Source organism: Delphinus delphis, chromosome 2, assembly GCF_949987515.2.
Source record: "Delphinus delphis chromosome 2, mDelDel1.2, whole genome shotgun sequence".
NCBI lineage: Eukaryota > Metazoa > Chordata > Mammalia > Artiodactyla > Delphinidae > Delphinus > Delphinus delphis.
In genome coordinates, this window is record NC_082684.1 from 67,862,291 (window position 1) to 67,883,716 (window position 21,426).

Consider the following 21,426-nt stretch of genomic DNA (forward strand, 5'->3'; position numbering starts at 1 on the left):
GGCACATATACACAATGGAATATTAGCCATAAAAAGAAATGAAACTGAGTTATCTGTAGTGAGGTGGAGGGACCTAGAGACTGTCATACAGAGTGAAGTAAGTCAGAAAGAGAAAAATAAATACTGTATGCTAACACATATATATAGAATCTAAAAAAAAAAAACGTTCTGAAGAACCTAGAGGCAGGACAGGAATAAAGACGCAGACGTAGAGAATGGACTTGAGGACACGGGGTGGGGGAAGGGTAAGCTGGGAGAAAGTGAGAGAGTGGCATGGACTTATGTATACTAACCAATGTAAAGTAGATAGTTATTGGGAAGCAGCCGCATAGCACAGGGAGATCAGCTCGGTGCTTTGTGACCACCTAGAGGGGTGGGATAGGGAAGGTGGGAGGGAGACGCAAGGGGGAGGAGATATGGGGATATATGTATATGTATAGCTGATTCATTTTGTTATAAAGCAGAAACTAACACACCATTGTAAAGCAATTATACTCCAATAAAGGTGTTTAAAAAAAAGTGAATTCTCTAAATATTTAAAACAAAATTCAGTTTTAGATACATCGTTTTAGGAAACTCTTTAGGGTGAAACCAAAGTAATTAGAAACTGCATCACTTAGAGATGCTGGCTTTGAATATTTTACCTTCAAGTCTTCCTGGAGCCAGCAGAAATTGAGCTTCAAATGTATCACTTTAAACAATGAATATAAAAAGTGCTTAAATACCTCCCTCTCCCCAAAAAAGCACTTACATACCATCAAAGAAAAGTTCAATAAAATAAAATGTAAATGATTTTTCTACCTTAGTAACTGCTATGCTACAAATTTCTCAACAGGAAATAGCTCATTTAATTATCTCATTAATAGCAAAGATTGTGAGAAAAACAATGATTCTATTCAGATTTTACTCAAATTGAAAATGCTGGATTCATCAGAAGTAAAACTTACATTAACCTCAAATTCATGGTACATACCATCAGGGTCTGATATTATATCTAGAAGCGATTTATCCAGAGTAGTTTTGCTCATTATTTTTTCTTCATATTCAAAATATACATCCAATTTTCTTGCCTGTTTCAAAATAAGTGTCTGATTAGAATACATCAAGTAATAAAAACATACTAAAGGACCCTCAGCTTACAAGTTTCTATGATCAATTTGAAAAACAAATGTTCATTTCCTAGTAGAATTTAAAGTTTCTTACTTTTGACATTGTTAATATAAAAAAAAGATAGATTGACTATTATATTTATCATATTTTACTTATAAATTCAGAACTAACTCTGCATGTCATATATTAGCAAAGACAAAAAACCACACAAATCTCAATTATTGTATTAATTAGTAACTAGCATACAAATAACACTGTATTCCATGCAAATTAATATCAAGTGGTCGTGTTACGTTTACTTTTTTAGTGAGTAAATTCAGATATTTTCATCTTAACCAGAAAGTTACCCTAATTATTTTCAATGGTTTTTAAATAAAATATTTTCCTACTTAATACTTTGAAGTTTAGATAATGGAAAAGTAGTCAAACTTAGTTTTTCTGTATGGCAGCTTTTCTAATTTAAAATTCATTGATTAAAATTATCCAAATGAAATTAACATGTTAGGATAATCCGAGGTAAATAAAAATTACCGAGTATCTATTAAATTATGCTTCAAATAAGACAAGAGAGAAAAGAACATGCTTTACTACTGAAGGTATTACCAATCTAAGTAGAAACCATTCATGAAATAAATGAGAATACTTATAAGATACCAACAAAGAACCAAAATGTAAATATAGAATATAAATAAATATATTAAGTTCAGATGATAGAATGAAATAATTAACCAATTGTGGAGAAGGAAGCGATGAGTTCTGAATTGTTTTGGGGACATGGATAGACAGAGTTCATTTCAGTTAAAGGGATCATACCAAGGCATAATCAGAGTGGACAGATCTGAGTGGCAGACTCAGGAGTGATTTCATATATGAGGCAACAGGCAATCAACCAGAGTCCCTCAATCCCACTCCCCTGCAGTGGCACACAAGGCCAGAGCTTTAAACAGATGAAATATTCCGTTTGAAAATCCAAACAACATGAAAAGGTAAATACATTGAGACCTGTCTTCACTCCTGTCCTTTTCCACCCAATTTCCACCTGCTTCTTTGGATATTCTTTATTTCTCCTACACTTTTTCACTTTCTCTATGCAAATAGTATCTACACCCTAAGATCCCTCTGCTTTCTGCCACAAAAGGTAATATACTATACTCTTCTGTCCCTTGTTTTCACTCGATATAACCAGTACATGGAGAACTTCCTTATTAGTGAAGTCTAGATAAGAGTTAATAAACTCTGTCAGAGTTTTCCTTTTTATAAATGGCTCTTCATACTCTTCAGATTTCCTGATACAGGAACCATTTTAACTACTGTATAAAGCTACTTTGAATAACGAAGTAGATGAGAGGTAAAGTCCTAGGAATGGGAAAATGTAATATCAAAAATGAACAAAAGAAATAGAAAGGAGATCCTAGGAAAGAGAAAATGGTGGTGACTGTGTGAATGGAAAGGAAGAGACAGATACTTAATAATTAACATGAGAATGTATATGGGAAGGAAGCTAGTGAAAAAAGTCAAAGATAACTCCTGGGGAACTAGGATAATTGTAGTAGGAACTATGTTAACATAAATATTAAATTGGGAAAGGCTAATTATCTGTAGAGTAAAGCTAGGAATGGAAGGGGGAAGGTGATAAAATAAGGTGTTAGGCTGACTTTTGGGCCCTCACAATCTGCTCCAGCCAACTTTTCTCTTTCATCACTATTCACTAGGTTCAGTTCCCTCTAGTCACATCAATTAACTCACTGACTTTCATTAAACGTAATGTATGCTTTTAATCCTCAAGGATTAGGCTTGGGTTATATACTCTTAGCTTTTTTAGAATGTATTTCTCCTCCATTACCTGCCCAGTGAATTCTACTCATTTTTCAAGGTCCAGCCTCTTTGCAGCGTCTCTGTAACTCTTCAGTCTCTGTTCTTTCCCTTTCCTGCCCCTCCCCCAATCTTCTTCACTGGGAGAATTTATTAATCCCTTAAGTGTGTACTGACAGCACTCTGTACACTTCTCCATAATAATAATCACACCACATTACTGTCTTTGGTTTACCTGTTACTCTTCTAAAACTGTGAACTCCTTAAAGTGTGTCTAATTAATTGTTTAACCCTAGGAGTCTAACACAGCACCTGGCTCATAACAAGTACTTGATAAAATATTTGTTGAATGTCTAAGCTAAGATCAGGATATACAGAGCAAGTACTCATCTTTAAAAGTTATAGAAGTAGATAAATGAACTTCTAGAAGTGAAAACTGTAAAGAATCAAGTCTTTAGTGACTTAATATATAAAATTAAGTAGGCTAAATGCCATAATGGAATCTAATGTCTGTACCTACATAAATCAATGAAGAAACATGGTTCACTGACTTATGGAGGTACAGACATTAGATTCATTTTGCTCTTCTTGATGTGTTAACTTACCCCTAGTTTAACTTCTAATTAACAATGGAAACAATTCAAAAACAAGTTAATTCGACTGCTAATGGGTAGAGTTTCTTTTGAAGGTGATGATAATGTTCTAAAATTGCATTGTGATTATGGCTGCATAACTCTGTGAATATACTAAAAACCACTAAATTGTACACTTTAAATAGGTGAATTGTATGGTATGTGAATTATATCTCAATAAAGGAGTTAAAGAAAAACAACATAGCATTTCAATATACTGATTGGAAGGGAGCCTCATGTGGGAGAGAAAGGAGTGGAGATTTTCTAACCTACATGAAAGAACTAGTATCTGTTCAGTATCTATTATGTGCAAGGCACTTTACTTACAGCTGTGGCTTTCAAACTTTTTTTTTTTTTTTTTTTTTTGCGGTATGCGGGCCTCTCACTGTTGTGGCCTCTCCCGTCGTGGAGCACAGGCTCTGGATGCGCAGGCTCAGTGGCCATGGCTCACGGGCCTAGTCGCTCCGCGGCATGTGGGATCTTCCCGGACCAGGGCACGAACCCGTGTCCCCTGCATCGGCAGGCAGACTCTCAACCACTGTGCCACCAGGGAAGCCCTCAAATGTTTTTAAACAGAGAACCTCAGGACCCTCTTTCTCAAACCAAATCTTCTGTAGAACCCTAAACATAAAGATACAAGTGACCCATTAAATGTCTCTATTGAGCTCTAGGGTACCAGAGAACAGTGTTTAAAAACTACAAACTTAGACTATCTCATTTAATTCTCCAGATAACACTATGAGCTAGGAATTATTAGTCCCGTTTTAAAGATGAAGAAACAGACACAAAGAAACATAAATTTATTCAAGGTTACCAGAGTAGAAGTAGTAGAGAGTTGAGATTCAAATCCAGGTCAGACTCCAATGTACACCACAGATAAAGAGTAGGGAAAATTACATTTTCCTCAAGAACAACTTATTGCTTCCTTTGTATATGCTTTATGGAAGAAAGTATATGTGTCAATTAGTATATATTTGGGGTTTTTTGGTAATACACATAATTTACATATATGTGGTAAAAGGTTACTTTGTCCAGAGACATAATATCTATAGGTCGGTCCTTTTTCACTTTCTTGAAATAAGGGAAAATACTAAGAGAAACAACTTCTGTCCCAAAGATCCATTATTCTTCTACAATATGGATTCAAAGGAGGACAAAAATTGGATAACAAGAGTTACATGGAAAATAGACAAATTAAAAATATAAAACAAAATAACAAGGTCAAGATAATAAACAGATTTTTGGTAGCTTCAATAAATATCAAGAATAAATTATCAAGAAGGGAATATTACAGAAAAATAAAGGACTATATATGGAATACAAATTATATCTAGTGAATATAAACTCTGAGAGCTATGAATTTCCTAAAAATCCCTTTAGAAGAGCTAAGAGAAGAATCTGATTTAAAAAAAAAAATTCTCGTGTTTTTCTCCCAATTTCAGAGTTATCAGTGGACAATCAGCATGATGTTTTTCATTTCTCAGTGCACTGTGTCAACATTCACATCAAATTAACCACACATATATGCATTTTATATATATTATCCAACTAAATGTACTGAATTGTCATTTACCTGTAACTGTGTTTATAATTTTGTTAATTTGAAATAAAGTGTTATGTATATGTCTGTGGGTATGGCATTTTTTGACTGGTGACAGCCAATAGTCTACTGGGTTTAAAAAGAACAAAAGAAGGGACACTTCTAAAAACCCTCAAGTCATTCGGGATGTGTAAGTAGTATGCATTTCTTGCTTTTTGAGAACCCATTACGTAGGAAGATTTATTGATGACCCATACAGGACATGAAAGGAATTCCTTTTTCCTTCCTACAACTGCGGGGGATTTTTTTCCTTCTCTTTTACCATTCCTCTGTTTATCCTAGCTACAGGCACCACCATTCTTGGACTCCCTATTCACTGCTAGCTACAGCCTCAGTCATAGACTGAGGTGATGACAAAGACTAGAGTGGTATTTCTTGGCCTTCCTTCTTCTCCAAGCGCCAGTTCTATTCCCTAGTCAGCAGTAAAAGTAAAGACAAGAAGGGATTAGACAGTTATTACTTCCTTTCACTACTAAGAATCCCAATATTCTTCTACCAGTACTTCTTACAGGAGAGAGAGGGTATGATAAACTCTTCTTTGCTGCAACACAACATTTGAAACATTCCAGATTATGAATTAAATAGGGTTTGTAGGACAGGGACCTATCTGCCATGTTAATGTCTATAGGAAAGTATATCCTTAAGCTAAAATGAACTTAGAACTATACTTTTAGGATATAACCTAATCTTAAGTTGAAGATCCTTTATACTCTAGCCTTTTCTTGTTTCTACTTTCTTTTTTAAATGTGCAGTTCCTATCATCATTCAAGGCTGTTTTGGATAATTCTTCCTCCAGGTGAGTGGCCTCTGTATGCTGTATTATAATAGTCTGTGGTCTGTATGTCACTAGAGTATAAAGTCTAGATTATACTAAGCTATTTGTTCATTACTTTATGGCTTGTGCCCCGCAAGATGACTGGAATTCTCTAAAACTCAATTGCCTTTCATAATATAACACAATAGCATGTTAATATATTTTTAGTTATTTAGGTGTATTTTTTGCTGCATTTCATGCCAGTGGATTTATATGGGTTTGCTAACGTGAAAAATTATGTTGCACTAAAACTGGATGTTCCATGAAAATATTTAAGGTGTTCTATAGCACAGCTGGCTGAAAATATTTATTCTGGAACATTTGCTCATATGCCACAGTGACTTAGAAATCTTGAATAAAATTCATCATTATACTTCTACCTTACTTCTGTGCAGAAATGGGACAGTATACTGTCAAGGTGAGGAACCTGATTAGGATCTTTAATTTCTACAATAGGTTATCAACCTTACTAGTTAGTTATCTCATTTCCAAATATACGCATTTTTCTCTCTACCAAGAACACTGACTTTCTAGCATTCTGGGCCCAAATCAGAAGGTGTAACCTCAACTTTTCTGCTATCTAAATCCAGCCAATTTAAAAAGTGATATTATTACATTATTTAAAGAATGCAAAATATTTCCACTTTAGATACTAAAAATTCTATTCTTAGTGTAAGAAAAAAAACACTAGAATGGTATAAACTTAGACTTTATTACATTGGTCACTCATAAAACTGCTCTCAATGAATTATATTTTAATATTATGCCCTTAACGTTCATTAAGTTGCCATGTAAAATCCATGACAGTAACTGATATTAAAATATTGCATTGTTACATCACTAAATTTACTCTAGATAATGCCCAATATGAACAATGTCTTTTGTAACACAATATTAAGGAACACTTTGCTTAGAATAAAAAACAAATTCTTTCTGAGAAAATTTTCAAGAATTTAATTGTATCTCTTTACTGTGGTGGCCAGAAAATTCAAAGCCAAACTTGAGAATTATAATTATAACTATATAGAAACAATTGTGAGTTTCTACTTCATGATTTTTGCTGTATGTGCTATTCGTGGAAGCTGACTTAAATCTGTTTTAGAATAAGAAAACAAGTTTATTTAATCTATAAATTTATCTTATATATTGACTCCTACTAAAAAATTTAAATTCTAACAAAAATGATCTATGTAATAAGAAATTTTAAATGTATATGAAATGATCTTCATAGATGACAAATATTAAAATACTAATATTAGCAACCTTATTATAATGAAATACAAAAAAGTGCTTTATCTATAATATTTCTGGAGAAAACAGAGGTTTATATGGCACCTGTAAACTATTATGTCTTATTTTATCATAACTCTCAGAAGCATTTAGTTTTACCTCACTAATGTGTTGAACTCTCAAAAGATATACCCAGGAAAAGAACAGCAAATTAAATCCAAGTAAACAGAAGAAAAGAAATGATAAAAATCAGAGCAGAAATCAATGAAATTAAAAACAAGAAATCACTAGAGAAAAATCACTGGAACCAAAAGCTGGTTCTTTGAAATGATCAATCAAATTGGTAAACTTCTAGCCAGGTTAACTAAGAATAAAGAAGAGAAGACATAAATAGTATCAGAAATGAAAGAGGGGCCATCATTACTGATCCCATGACATTAAAAGGATAATAAAAATTTTTAAACAACTCTGTGCCCATAAACTTGATAACCTAGATGAAATGAACCAATTCCTTGAAAGACACAATCTATCAAAACTCACTTATGGAATGAATAGGCCTATATTATTAAAGAAATTGATCAATAATGAATAGCTTTCCAAAATAGAAAGCATCAGGTCTAGGTGAGTTACTAGTGAATTCTACCAAATATTTAAGAAAGAAATCATTCCAAATCTCTACAATCTCTTCCAGAAAATACAATGCAAACGAACTAGATGTTTTCTTGCTAAGATCAGGAACAAGGTAAAGATGTTCCCTCTCACACTCCTACTCAACCTTGTACTAGAAGTCCTAGCTAATGCAATAAACAAGAAAAGGAAATAAAAAGCAGACAGATTGGGAAGGAAGAATAAAGCTGTCTTTGTTTGCAGATGACACTACTGTCTATGTAGAAAATCCCAAAGAAACACCAAAAAATCTCCTGGAACTAATAAGTGATTATAGCAAGATTGTAGGACACAAGGTTAATGTACAAAAGTCAACCGGTTTCCAATATACTAGCAATGGACAATTGAACTTTGATATTAAAGGAAATACCATTTTCATTAGTACTCAAAAAATAAATGAAGAGATAGTTCTTATTTATGAATAGGCAGACTCATTATTGTCAAGATGTCAGTTCTTCCCACTTGATCTATAGATTCAACACAATTCCAGTCAAAATCTCAGCAGGTTATTTGGTGGATACTGACAAACTCATTCTAAGGTTTATATGGAGACAGGAAAGACCCAGAATAGTCAACACATTATTGAAGGAGGAAAAAAAAAAGGATGGAGGACTGACAACACCTGATTTTAATACTTAACTTAAAAGTTGCAATAATTAAGACAGTGTGGTGTTTGTGAAAAAAACCCAGACAAATATATCAATGATACTACAGAAACAGACTCACACAAATACAGTTGACTAATCTTTGACAGAAGCGCAAATGCAATTCAATGGAGGAGGAAAGTCTTTTCAACAAATGGTGAAGGAACAACTGGACATCCACATGCAAAAAAAATATGACATACCCAACACCTTTCAGAAAAATTGACTCAAAATGGATCACAGACCTAAATGTAAATGCAAAACTAAAACTCCTAAAAGATACCAGGAGAAAATTTAGATGACCTGGGTATAGTGATGACTTTTTAGATAGAACACCAAAGGCACGATCCATGAAAGAAATAATTAAAAAGATGGACTTGATTAAAATTAGAGGCCTCTGTTCTGTGAAAGATATTACCAAGAGAATGAGAAGACAAGCCATAGACTGGGATAAGATAACTGCAAAGACACATCCATTAAGGGATTCTAATCGCCCCCCAACAAATACAAAGAACTCTTAAAATTCAGCACTAAGAAAACAAAATACAATTTAAAAATGGGCCAAAGACCTGAACAGACGTTTCACGAAAGAAGATAGGCAGATGGCAAGTAAGTGTATGAAAAGATGCTTCACACTGTATGACATCAGAAAAATGCAAATTAAAATAAGACACACTTGGGACTTCCCTGGCAGTCCAGTGGTTAAGACCCCACCCTTCCAATGCACGGGGCGTGGGTTCGATCCCTGGTCGGGGAACTAAGATCCCGCATGCTGCTGCGGAGCGGCCAAAAATAAAATAAATAAATAAATAAAATTAAGTAAATAATAAAAGTATGTACATGTAATAACCTATAGGGGAAAAGAATCTGAAAAACAGTGTGTATATAACTGAATCACTGTGCTGTACACATGAAACTAAAATGACATTGTATATAAATCAACTATACTTCAATAAAAATAAAGTATGTACAAAAAACAGGACATCATATATAAAAAAAAGACACACTACATACCTATCAGAATGACTAAAATCCAACACTGGCAACACCAGATGCTGGTGAAGATATGAAGCAACAGGAGCTCTCATTCACTGCTGATGGGAAGGCAAAATGGTACAGCCACCTTGGAAGACAGTTTGGCAGTTGGCAGTTTTTTACAATTCTAAACATACTCTGGCCATATGATCCAGCAATCATGCTCTTAGATATTTACCGGAAGGAGCTGAAAACTTATGTCCACCCCAAAACCATCACATGGATGTTTATAGCAGCTTTATTCAAAAATGCCAAGAGTTGGGAGCAACCAAGATGCCCTTCAATAACTGAATGAATAAATAAACTATGGTACATCCAGACAATGGAATATTAATTAGCAATAAAAAGAAATGAGCTATTAAGTCATGAAAAGACACAGAACGGTCTTAAATGCATTTTACTAAATAAAAGAAACTACTCTGAAAAAGTTACATACTGTATGATTCCAACTATCTGATATTCTGGAAAACAATACTGTGGAGACAGTAAAAAATCAGTGGTTGTCAGGGATTTGGGGGGAGGGAAGAATGGATACACAGGTGGAGCACAGGTGATTTTAGAGCAGTTGAACAGTATGATATTGTAATGATGGATACATGTCATTATACACTTGTCAAAACCCACAGAATGTACAACACAAAGAGTGAACCCTAATGTAACTACAGACTTTAGTTGGTATTAATAATGTATTAATATTGGCTTATCAATTGTAACAAATGTACCACATTAATGCAAGAGATTAATAACAGGGGAAACTGGGGACAGGTGGGTAAGAAGATACATGGAAATCCTCTGTACTTTTCACTCATTTTCCTGCAAACATAAAACTGCTCTAAAAAAATAGTCTATTAATTAGAAAAAAACTAAAGCCAAAAAAGACATGCATCTAATGTAAAACAAAAGAAAGGGGCACATTTAATAAAGAGTGTTTGCAATACCTTGGGAAGATTTGTGTAGCTTTGAATAATAACACCTTTCACTTTTACTTCTCCATAGATATTATATAAAATAACTCAAACCAAAGGAAAACAACAGAGATATGATTTTGCATGTGCTTCAAAAAAAAGATAGCTTTAGGAGTGTAGTCTTACACTGACAATGAATACACAAAGTATATAATACATACATATATTTGTATGTATTCATGTTCGCTACTAGTCAATAAGTAACCCTAGCATGGAATTTTTCTTGAGGTATTTATTGGTATTTCAACATAACTGACCTTTAAAACAAATCCGTTATTTTAAAAAGTATACTTGTTTTATGAAACAATTTAAAAGTTCACTAAATTTTCATTTCCTATTTAAGCATTCATGGACATAAAAGACTAGGCCAACTGAGTATTTTTAAAATGAATGAATAAACACATTGAATGGTCAAATATTTTAATAAGACAACTGGGGTTCCCTACTTCTAATTTTTGCTTGTTTACATTACTTTTGAACCCATGGTTACTCTAAAGGGATTATAAAAGAGCAAAATCATTCTCATTACATTTTTGGTGATTATGTTTTAAGGAACTACAGCACGGTAGACAGAGTACGGGATTTAAAAGTCAAAAGCCAAAGTTCAAGTTCAGGCTCTGGCAGTTGGTCTCAAGTCATGTACTCAGTAACTCTGAGATTCGTGTTCCTCTGCAGAATGAGAGAACATATCTATTATGTTAAATTATCTGATATACAAGTGCACAAAAGAAGTTTGTTCTCTTTAAAAGGAAAAAAATACATCATATGTTCATATTTTTCAGCCAACAATCATAATCTGAGGATGCTACGTTTGATAATAAAATATTTGTGAAGTGTAAAGCACTCTATAAGGCACTGTAGTAAAAACACGTTCATTTACATAGTATCTTAAAATACATGTTTTTTAAAGGTACTCTAGTACTCACATAACAATCAGGGTGTAAATATTTTCACTCGATTAAAATAAGAACCATCTACAGAACTGTACATTGTAGGTGATCGATAAGTATAGAGAAAAGAAAGCAAAAATGGCAGTATCAGAAGGAGTCAGGTAAAAGAATGCAAAATTCTTTAAGGCATTTCTTTAAATGAAACATTTCTTGACTTTACTTGATAAACTGAACCAGACTGAAACTGAATAACAATGATAAATGGTATGGTAAAGAGATAACAAGACAAAATACAAAAAGTTCCAGGTTTGAGTTCCAACTCTGCCATTAACTAGGGAACATTTAACCTTTTCTTTTCTTATTTCCTTCACTGATTAAATGAAGAATATTTCACAAAACATGTTCTGCAGAATGCTAGTTCTCAGAGTTGGTTATAAGAAATAATCCCTAGAGGTGTTCCAAAGTCAACGGAGTTTGAGAAATATTGGCTAAATAAGTTTTTAAAATGCATATATTGGGCTTCCCTGGTGGCGCAGTGGTTAAGAATCCACCTGCCAATGCAGGGGACACCGGCTTGAGCCCTGGTCTGGGAAGATCCTACGTGCCGTGGAGCAACTAAGCCCACGTGCCATAACTACTGAGCCTGTGCTCTAGAGCCCGTGAGCCACAACTACTGAAGTCCGCGCGTCTAGAGCCCATGCTGCGCAACAAGAGAAGCCACCACAATAAGAAGCCCATGCTATGCAATGAAGAGTAGCCCCCGCTTGCCACAACTAGAGAAAGCTCGCGTGCAGCAACGAAGACCCAATGCAACCAAAAATAAATAAATTTTAAAAAACAAAATAAAATGTGTATATTATACTGCATTATGAATCTCCAAGAGGGGGATACAGTAAATTTTATTTTTAACCTTATTTCACCAAGGAAGAAACCTCACTAATTTGTGGAATCTACTAAAAATTCTGTCCCACGGTTCCTTCTATCTTGAAAATCCTAGTTCCACAGGAGGTTCGTGAAGGACTTTGGAAAGTGGGTGCTACAGGACTGAGGAATTATAAGGGCTATGTTTGATTTTTTACTTTCTACTTTGATTTGTATATCCCTGGTGCTCATGAATTATTCTCTATTCTGCTAGTCTATGTGTTGTCATTGTAAGTGACCTCAAATTCTGTAGAACAAGTCAAGGTATAAATAAATAAATAAAATGTGAGAAATCTATTTAAAAAAGTAAGGAATGCATCTGTCCTCTCCTTTTATTTTAAACATTTGACTGTTCATCTCAACTCTGCTTCTACTCTCTGCATTTAACCTACCGCATATTCCTATAAGGGAAAAGTCTGTAAAAAACTCCCAGGTTTACCCACTCACAAATTATGTAGCATATTCTGTTTCTTAATATTCTATGGCACTTAAAACACAATGCCAAAAATCCACATTACCAAAATTAGTCTTTGGCTTTCTCAATGACTTAATTAAAATCTGTTTTCTTATCTGTAAAAGACCTGAAATAGATGACCACTAAGCCTTGTTTGAATTTTTCACTTTTATTGAGGTATAATGACATACAATACACAGAATCTGTTAAGTTTTAATATATGTATATACCCATGAAACCATGAACACAATCCAAACACTGAACATATCATTCATCACCCAAGGAAATTTTCTCAATGTACTTCTTTCCTTTTGGCCCTCCAACACAATTCTCTATGTCCTGCTTTCTGTCACTATAGATTAGCTTGCATTTTAATGAATTTTATGTAAATGCAATTATAGATTATGTATTTTTTGTGTGTGTGTGGCTTCTTTCACTCAGTGTAATTACTCTGAGATTCATCGATTCATCTTTCACTCAGTGCAATTACTATGAGATTCATCCAATAATACATACTGTATGTATTAATAGTACCTTACTTTTAATTGTAGAATATCCCATTGTATAGATATACCATAATTTGTTCATTCAATTCACCTGTTGATAGACATTTGGGTTGTTTCCAGTTTTGGGCTATGACAAAGAGCTGCTATAAATATTCATGTACAATGAACGTATATGCTTTCATTTATCTTCAGTAAATACCTAAGAGTAGAATGGCTGGAGCATATAATGGGTTTGTGTTTAACATTTTAAGGAACAGAGATACTGTTTTCCAAAGTGGGTGTACCATTTTACATTCCTACCAGCAATACATGAGAGTTCTAGTTCTTCTGCATCCTTGCCAGATGTTGGCAGGATCAATATTTTAAATTTTAGACATTTTAATAGATGTATAGAGGTATCTCACTATGGTTTTAGTTGTATTTTTCTAATGATTGTTGACACTGAACTTATTTGTCACCCGTGTATCTTTTTTAGTCAAATCTTTATTCAAATCTTTTACCCTTTTAAAAATTGGGTTGTTCATTTTCCTTTTATTGTTTTTTTTTTTTTTTTTTTTTTGCGGTACGCGGGCCTCTCACTGTTGTGGCCTCTCCCATTGTGGAGCACAGGCTTCGGACACACAGGCTCAGCGGCCATGGCTCATGGGCCCAGCCGCTCCGCGGCATGTGGGATCTTCCCGGACCAGGGCATGAACCCGTGTCCCCTGCATCGGCAGGTGGACTCTCAACCACTGTGCCACCAGGGAAGCCCCCTTTATTGAGTTTTGAGAAGTCTTTATTTCTATGAATTTAACGTTTACGAATCTATTAAACTGAGTCCTGCTAAATGACAATGCTTCATCTTCATTAAAACAGATGGCAGAAAAGTGAGAGCAAAAAGCTAGGAAAAGGTAATTTCATACTTTGTTTTTTGAGGATGTGGAAGTAGCCTCCAGAAATTCATAGTGAGTAAGAAACTGAAGGATATTTCACTCATTCAAGAGCTGTCTTTGGTCATACTTGGAGTAAAGAAAACTTTAAGTTCTTATAGTGACTAATAATAATTGGGATGAAAAGAGGTAGAAGATAGTGACAGTATGTCCATTGGGGACTTCCTGCTACAAGATATATTTTTCCCTGCTTTGAAGAACAGACACCAAGGTCATATGAACATTCACTTGGTATGTGTACTGGACAAGAGATCATTTAAAAGAGATCAGTCAAAATCCAGCCAGAGAAATGTTCTGATTTATACTACAGTAAAATTTCTTCCCTACTGTGATCAGGAGAGTAGTGATCAGTTAATCAAAGTCAGTTAATGTAAAGAATAAAAAGGACCTGTGTTCTATATAAACATTTTAAACACTACCTTTTAACTTAAGGTCTAAAATGTATAATTGTCTGTCAATCTTGACGTAGATCCAAGACCTTTCCCTTGAGTACCGAGGTGCACTGACTGAAATTTTTTTCTTTCTTGCATAATGCATACCTATAAGGGATCACCTACAACTTCTAGTTTGTTTCTTTGAAGTGAAATAAAAAAATTTATAAACATTTACAAAGCAATTTTAGTGTTTTTCAAGATTTTCTAATGTCTTACAGGTTTTCTGTGTTTTTTTTTTTTACCTGCTACTAAGTTAAGCAATAATTAAATCACCATCTTCATTGAGTCTAAGGCATGTAACTTAGTTTTATAGAAACAATCCTCTTTTCCTACTCATACCATTGACATAAACAGATTGGAATCAAATACAAATAACTTTTTGGTAAGCAAAAAATTCAACTTACAAACATACTAGCTGTCAAATGTCAGCATGTCAATAATGTGGCCAGCAACCACTGTTTTACCAAGGGAATAAAGGGCATCAGCTAATTTGATGTGTTGACTAGTGAAGATCAGTTCAGTTTCTACTTTATTTTGAAAGCTTATTTTCCCCTAAGAAAGACACTGAAGTTGAATCGAAGAAAAATTAGTCCCCTGAAGGAGGGGCTCCAGTTAAAAGCTAGCATCGCTAGCAAGGGCTAAACCTTGTTCAGAGTGTAGACCTAAGGCAGTACATGTTTGCTTGACCAGATGATGTGTTTAGATCTAATTCAGTACCTCTTAACTTTCTCCACAAGAGGAACAAAAATTAAGATTCAGCACCAATGAAGCCTTGATCCACAACAGCTTATTAACAGCTAATTCTTTGCCGGCTACCTTAGGAAGGAGCATTCAGATGTAAGAGCATTAGGGGAAAGAGCATATAATGCCATTTCTCTCTCATCTACTGTGACTTACAGCTAGGTAACTTTTCCTTTTCTTAGGTTTCTGAAGCTAGAGAGTAATTAATTCAGTGTGATTATGCAGGTGAGACAACAATAATTAAAATAAATTAAAATTGGTCTACAAATTATTTAAGTAATCTCAGAATCCATTCTGTAATAACCAGCAAGTGGGGGAAAATCTTATTTGTATTAGAAATGAAAAAATTGCTAAAGAGGTTGCAAAAGATAAGGTTTACTTTAAACAAATGAGGATTCAACAATTTAATCTATTAGACCAATGTTAACTACCCAAGCCACTAAAATCCTTAGAATATCAATACATTTACATGATAATATTTGCCAAACTTGTTACAAACTGCTGTGCTCCTTCTATCTTTCCACTGAAACATCAACTACTGGATAACTGCCAGGACTTCTAGTATTCTGCTTCAGAAAACCATCTAAAGAAATGTAAGAAGCAGCTATAATCTAAACACCCCAAAAGAATATGCAAAATTGCAGTAAAGACAAATACCAAGAGAAGTGTTCTGAGATCTCTGCATTAAAAGTCATAATATTCTTGCTAATAATAAGTATTTACTACTCAGGTGAATAAATGTTTACAAAGAAGTAAATAAAGCTCAGGTGGTCAACAAATTCTAATGAAAAGATAAGAGATGATGGGGGGGTGGGATGAATTGGGAGATTGGGATTGACATATATACACTATTGATACTATGTATAAAATAGATAACTAATGAGAACATACTGTATAGCACAGGGAACTTTACTCAATGCTCTGTAGTGACCTAAATGGGAAGGAAAACCAAAAAAGAGGGGATATATGTATACATATGACTGATTCACTTTGCTGTACAGCAAGAAACTAACACAACATTGTTAAGCAACTATACTCCAATAAAAATTAAAAATAAAAAAAAGAGATAATGGAGAAAAATACTTCTTTAATTATTATTAACATTATATAGCCAGGGGCAGATGGTGTAACATAATAATGGCACAAATAAACATGCCACTTAAAAGTAAATATTTTAAAACTGGAAATTTAATAGTTATGAAAAACCGTTAAGAAAAAATTTTATAACTAGAAGTAATGAGAAAAAATGGAAACAATAGCATTTATGTGCTAGTTTTGTCAAGGGAGAATAACTTAAGAAAGATGGTTAACATTAAAACAGGACTCTTCACAGAAGACATCCCAATTTTTCTATACTAATAAAATTTCTTTATTATTATTATTATTTATTTATTTAATTTTTGGCTGCATTGGGTCTTTTGTTGCTGCCCGCAGGCTTTTCTCCAGTTGCAGTGAGCGGGGGCTACTCTTTGTTGTGGTGCGCAGGCTTCTCACTGGGTGGCTTCTCTTGTTGCACAGCATGGGATCTAGGCGTGCGGGCTCAGTAGCTATGGCTCACGGGCTCTAGAGAGCAGGGTCAGTAGTTGTGGCGCATGAGTTTAGTTGCTCCACGGCATGTGGGATCTTCCCGGACCAGGGCTTGAACCTGTGTCCCCTGCATTGGCAGGCGGATTCCTAACCACTGCGCCACGAGGGAAGCCCTAATAGAATTTCTTATATCAGAATAACTCAGAGTATGTGGCTTATTAAATACAACTATAATTTATATGTAAATATTTAAAATAAATATGCTCCTTTATCTATGATTTAAAAAAAACTTCTACTATTAATTGGGTTTCCTAGAATGATCCAATGAGGAATACTGTGTTCTATACATGACATTATTTTCCCTCTGCAAGTGAATGACCTTATATATAATGTCCTTTATAGTTTCTTTATATCAGATCCTACTAGGAATATGGTGTCTTCCTTGAGTTACAGCACAAAAATTATTCCAAAATATGTAGATTTTATATACAAGTATTTAACACCCTGAATGACAAATTAGTTTCTTAGCATAAGATGCTCTGCCACACAATTAGCAGCCCTGGAAGAAACAAGTTCCTTTATAAAGAGAGCCAAGCACCCAGGTCTTAAAGCAGAATTTTTGGGTCAGGCATGGTGGCTTATTAAAGTATCTCAGACAGACGGCATCTATTAGGACAAAGTGATTCTCAAAAACTCATATACAATCATAAATAAGCATTTAATTTATGCCTTAAATTTTGCCTTAAAAAACACCGTTTTTCACCTAGTCATGTATAATAGCCATCTTCCAGTTCTCCACTTACTTCCAGAACTCACCCATCCCTCACACAGCTCAGACCATTCTCTTGTTAAAACATAAATCAGATCATGGCATTAACCTCTTCATACTTAAATCCCTATTTCTCTTGACCCCATAGTCTATCACTCTTTCTCTCCTCACTATAAGTACATTAGACTTCTTCTAGGTCTTCCAAAGCAATTTGTTCCTGCCTTAAGGCCTTTGCAGCACATATTAGTCCCTCTGCCTGGAATACGTGGCCCTGAAATTTTCACTAACTGGCTCCTTCGTGTGATTTGGGTCTCAATTAAAACATCACCTTATCAAAGGTGATTTCCTTTGATGGTGATTTCACTTACTCTAGAACAGCCCTCTGAGCCAGTGTCTATCATATCACATCACCCTAATTTGGTGTTTTCATATCACCTAAATGCCTGACGTTATCCTGTTTTCTAATTTGCTTACTTTGTTTGTTGTCACTACTATATTAGCTCCAAGAGAACAAAGAACTTGTCTGTCCTGTTTATTACAGAATCTCTAGGGCCCAGCACAACACCTACAGAGCCACTTAACATAATTGAGTAAGTAAATTACTTTAACCAGAATTTTCTCAAACCATAAGCTCTAGTCTCTGACCTAGAGTATATTCATATAAATTTGGGGCAGGATACTGTTTGTAAAGTTTTAGGAATAAGATGAAACTGTGCACTTTCCATTGGTATGATAATTAGTTACTTTGGGTTACACAATTCAGTCTGGAAGTAGAAGCTAAGCTTGGCACTTTCCTGGTTTTACAACTGTGAGAACTGAAGTCAGAAAGTAAAATGTAAGTATTAATAAACATTTAATAATGAAAAAAATTAATGAAAAAACTATATGTCAAAAAAATCCACGGAACAGTTTAAATCTCAAGGTACATACAGGACTATTAACAACTGTCATAAACAGCATGTAATCAAGAAACATTTGTTTAATGGATCATAAGATCTTGATTACATAAGTATAGTTCAGTAGATGTAAAGCAGAACCTATATTTTGTTTTAATGCAATACATTTTTGTTTAACTTTTTATATTAGATTCACAGTCTTCATATTTAGCCTTGTAAGCAAAGCCTTTACTTTCCTAGTGAAGTAAATTCTCAATATAGCTCTTTGTTGCATTTTACCGGTTATATGTATTATCTCCACAGGAGACAATGATCTCAGGTAAAAAAATTTGATCAGCATTTTCCCACTTTACAGAGATGCAACATATGGAAGTGAAAATATCAGCAGCAGAAATCATCTATAGACTGCTCAATTATGTTTCTATTCCTGTAGGTACATGAAAATAGCAAGCATCACTATCAAGATGTGGGGGAAAAAAAATCGGGCTCTCAGCTTAACAGAAATTATGCAGGTTTAAATTCTATGCTGTACAATGTCCATTATCTATCTATAGTAGCTCCTTTCTAATGCTCTAAGGCTTTTTAAATCATTAAGAAAGAAAAATGTTTAATCCTCTTTTCCATAAATCCAAGTTGTTATCAATACTTTGGACAGGAAGCAAGCATATTCAGCTTTTTTACATTGCTTTTTCAAATGTATCATCTCAAATGGAAAGTAGGGGTCAGTAATAGCCACATTCTAGTATATCATCAATCTGTCACTGGAATTCAGTTCCATGTCCAGAGAATAAATGACAGTAGAATACTGAAGAATGGATTAAGTCCAGCTGATACAGAGTTACCATGAATGAAGTAATGAGAAAAAAGAACTATGATAACAACATACAGAATACCCAATACATTTGTTTCAAAATCACAGTATAGCAGGTAACAGTAAGAAGCAATAATGCTAACAGACTAATCTAAAACTAAAAAGATCAGAACCAAGTTACATAATGAAGTGATGTTATTAATAGATATTTTAGATAGTACTATAGTAAAAGGGATGTCTAAATCTGTATTACTGATGTTTAGATACAGGTCTACTATTAACAAAGTAATACAATAAAACGTAATAAAAATATCACAGATGCTAACTTCTCTTTACTGAACATGTAACCTTGGACAAATCACTAATCTTCCTGGATGGGTTTCCTCATTTGCAAAAATGAAGGTAATAATGCTGCCTTCAATAATTATATCTCTTAACATTACAGTGAGGGCTCAACAAGACAATGAATATGAAAGAATCTTACAAAGTCTAAAACCCTACAAAAATAGTAGCTATATTGTGAGGAAGGAAAAGCTAAATTTACCTTTATATGTTCTAAAACAGCAGTGGCAACATTTGTATGGAGATCAATAAGTCTTTTTTTTTCAAGGAGTTCTGGCAAAGAACTACAAGTATCAAAAAATTGAAAATTAACCATTAAATTCTCTAAGGAAATGACATAAATTTTAATAAAACACACACCTGGTTGCTTCCTCTGAGGATACTTGGAACAGTAAAACAGGGACAAAATTACATGTTAAACTATCAACTGAACTTAATCTCCAGGCTTGAACACATACAGTATTTACCACTTTAATACAGTTGAAATGCTTCTTATTTTAAAATAACCTGCCTCCCAAATATCATTATTCTACCATTTAACTTTCTGATTCCAAAATTTGGAGGTTTAGAATAAAATCAGATTAATGTGAAATTTCTAAAACACGAAACTCTCTCTCCTTGATGGCATTTAAAGTATGAAAAAGATACCGCTTAAACTTTAGCTAATAAAGTAATAGCAGCAATGATAAAATTAACAATAACTCACCTTACTTTATCAGCAATACTATCTCTGTGGCAAAATTACCCCCATTATACAATTCTAACTAGTAAAAGGAACAAATGATCTGCTATATGAAAAGGAGGGAACTTAAATCAGCTTGAACATATTAAAAACACAATTTAGTTCTTTAGTCTAAAGGTATATGCTATTACTATTATTTCCTATCATGAAAAATATTAATCAATTTTTTAACCTCCAAAATAAATTCTTATCAACAGAAAGATTTCAAAGAGGATAAACTGCCTACTTACCTAACGGCTGATGTTAACTTAGCAGTATTGTCAGACAGCATACTTATGGCTCCTTCATCTTCCCCTTCTAGTCCCTGGAAGGAAAAAACGGTCCCAGTAACTACTCAGAAATCCCAAGCCCAAGCATGAAAATCAATATATTCCTAAGATCACTGATAAACAGTATGATTCTGGTCACCCAGGATAATAATTCTTCCCTTCTAAGGAGCAAGCATCTGCATTTTTGACAGTTATAGAAAAGTTCTAGTCACCACCAATCTAATGAATGGTTGGATGACTAAAAAAAGGACCAGCTGGCATTTTCAGATAAAGAAATAGGCCCAGAGACTTCCCTGGTGGCACAGTGGTTAAGAATCCACCTGCCTATGCAGGGGACACGGGTTCAAGCCCTGGTCCAGGAAGATCCCACATGCCGCGGAGCAACTAAGCCCATGCGCCACAACTACTGAGCCTGCGCTCTAGAGCCCGCGAGCCACAACTACTGAACCGACGTGCCATGACTACTGAAGCCCATGTGCCTAGAGCCCGTGTTCCATAACAAGAGAAGCCACCACAATGAGAAGCCCGTGCGCCGCAACAGAGTAGTCCCTGCTCGCCATAACTAGAGAAAGCCCATGCACAGCCAAAAATAAATAAATTTATTAAAAAAAAGAAAAGAGAAGTAGGCCCAGAGACTTGCCACAGGTCACACAGTAATTAACAGTACAGCTGAAATTTGAAGCTAGA

At 34.4% G+C, this 21,426-nt stretch overlaps 1 protein-coding gene across 2 annotated transcripts in view; it reads right to left on the bottom strand.

Moving 5' to 3' along the window:
* The window catches only part of SCFD1 (sec1 family domain containing 1), a 132,089-nt gene that overhangs the window by 52,718 nt on the left and 57,945 nt on the right, over nucleotides 1-21,426 (bottom strand). For both annotated transcript variants that reach the window (XM_060004730.1, XM_060004732.1), the window contains 3 exons: nucleotides 20,701-20,774; nucleotides 19,931-20,012; nucleotides 974-1,070 (listed from right to left, as the gene is read on the bottom strand). In XM_060004730.1, the coding sequence (XP_059860713.1) occupies nucleotides 974-1,070; nucleotides 19,931-20,012; nucleotides 20,701-20,774 (253 nt within the window). The remainder of the gene's footprint in view (nucleotides 1-973; nucleotides 1,071-19,930; nucleotides 20,013-20,700; nucleotides 20,775-21,426) is intronic.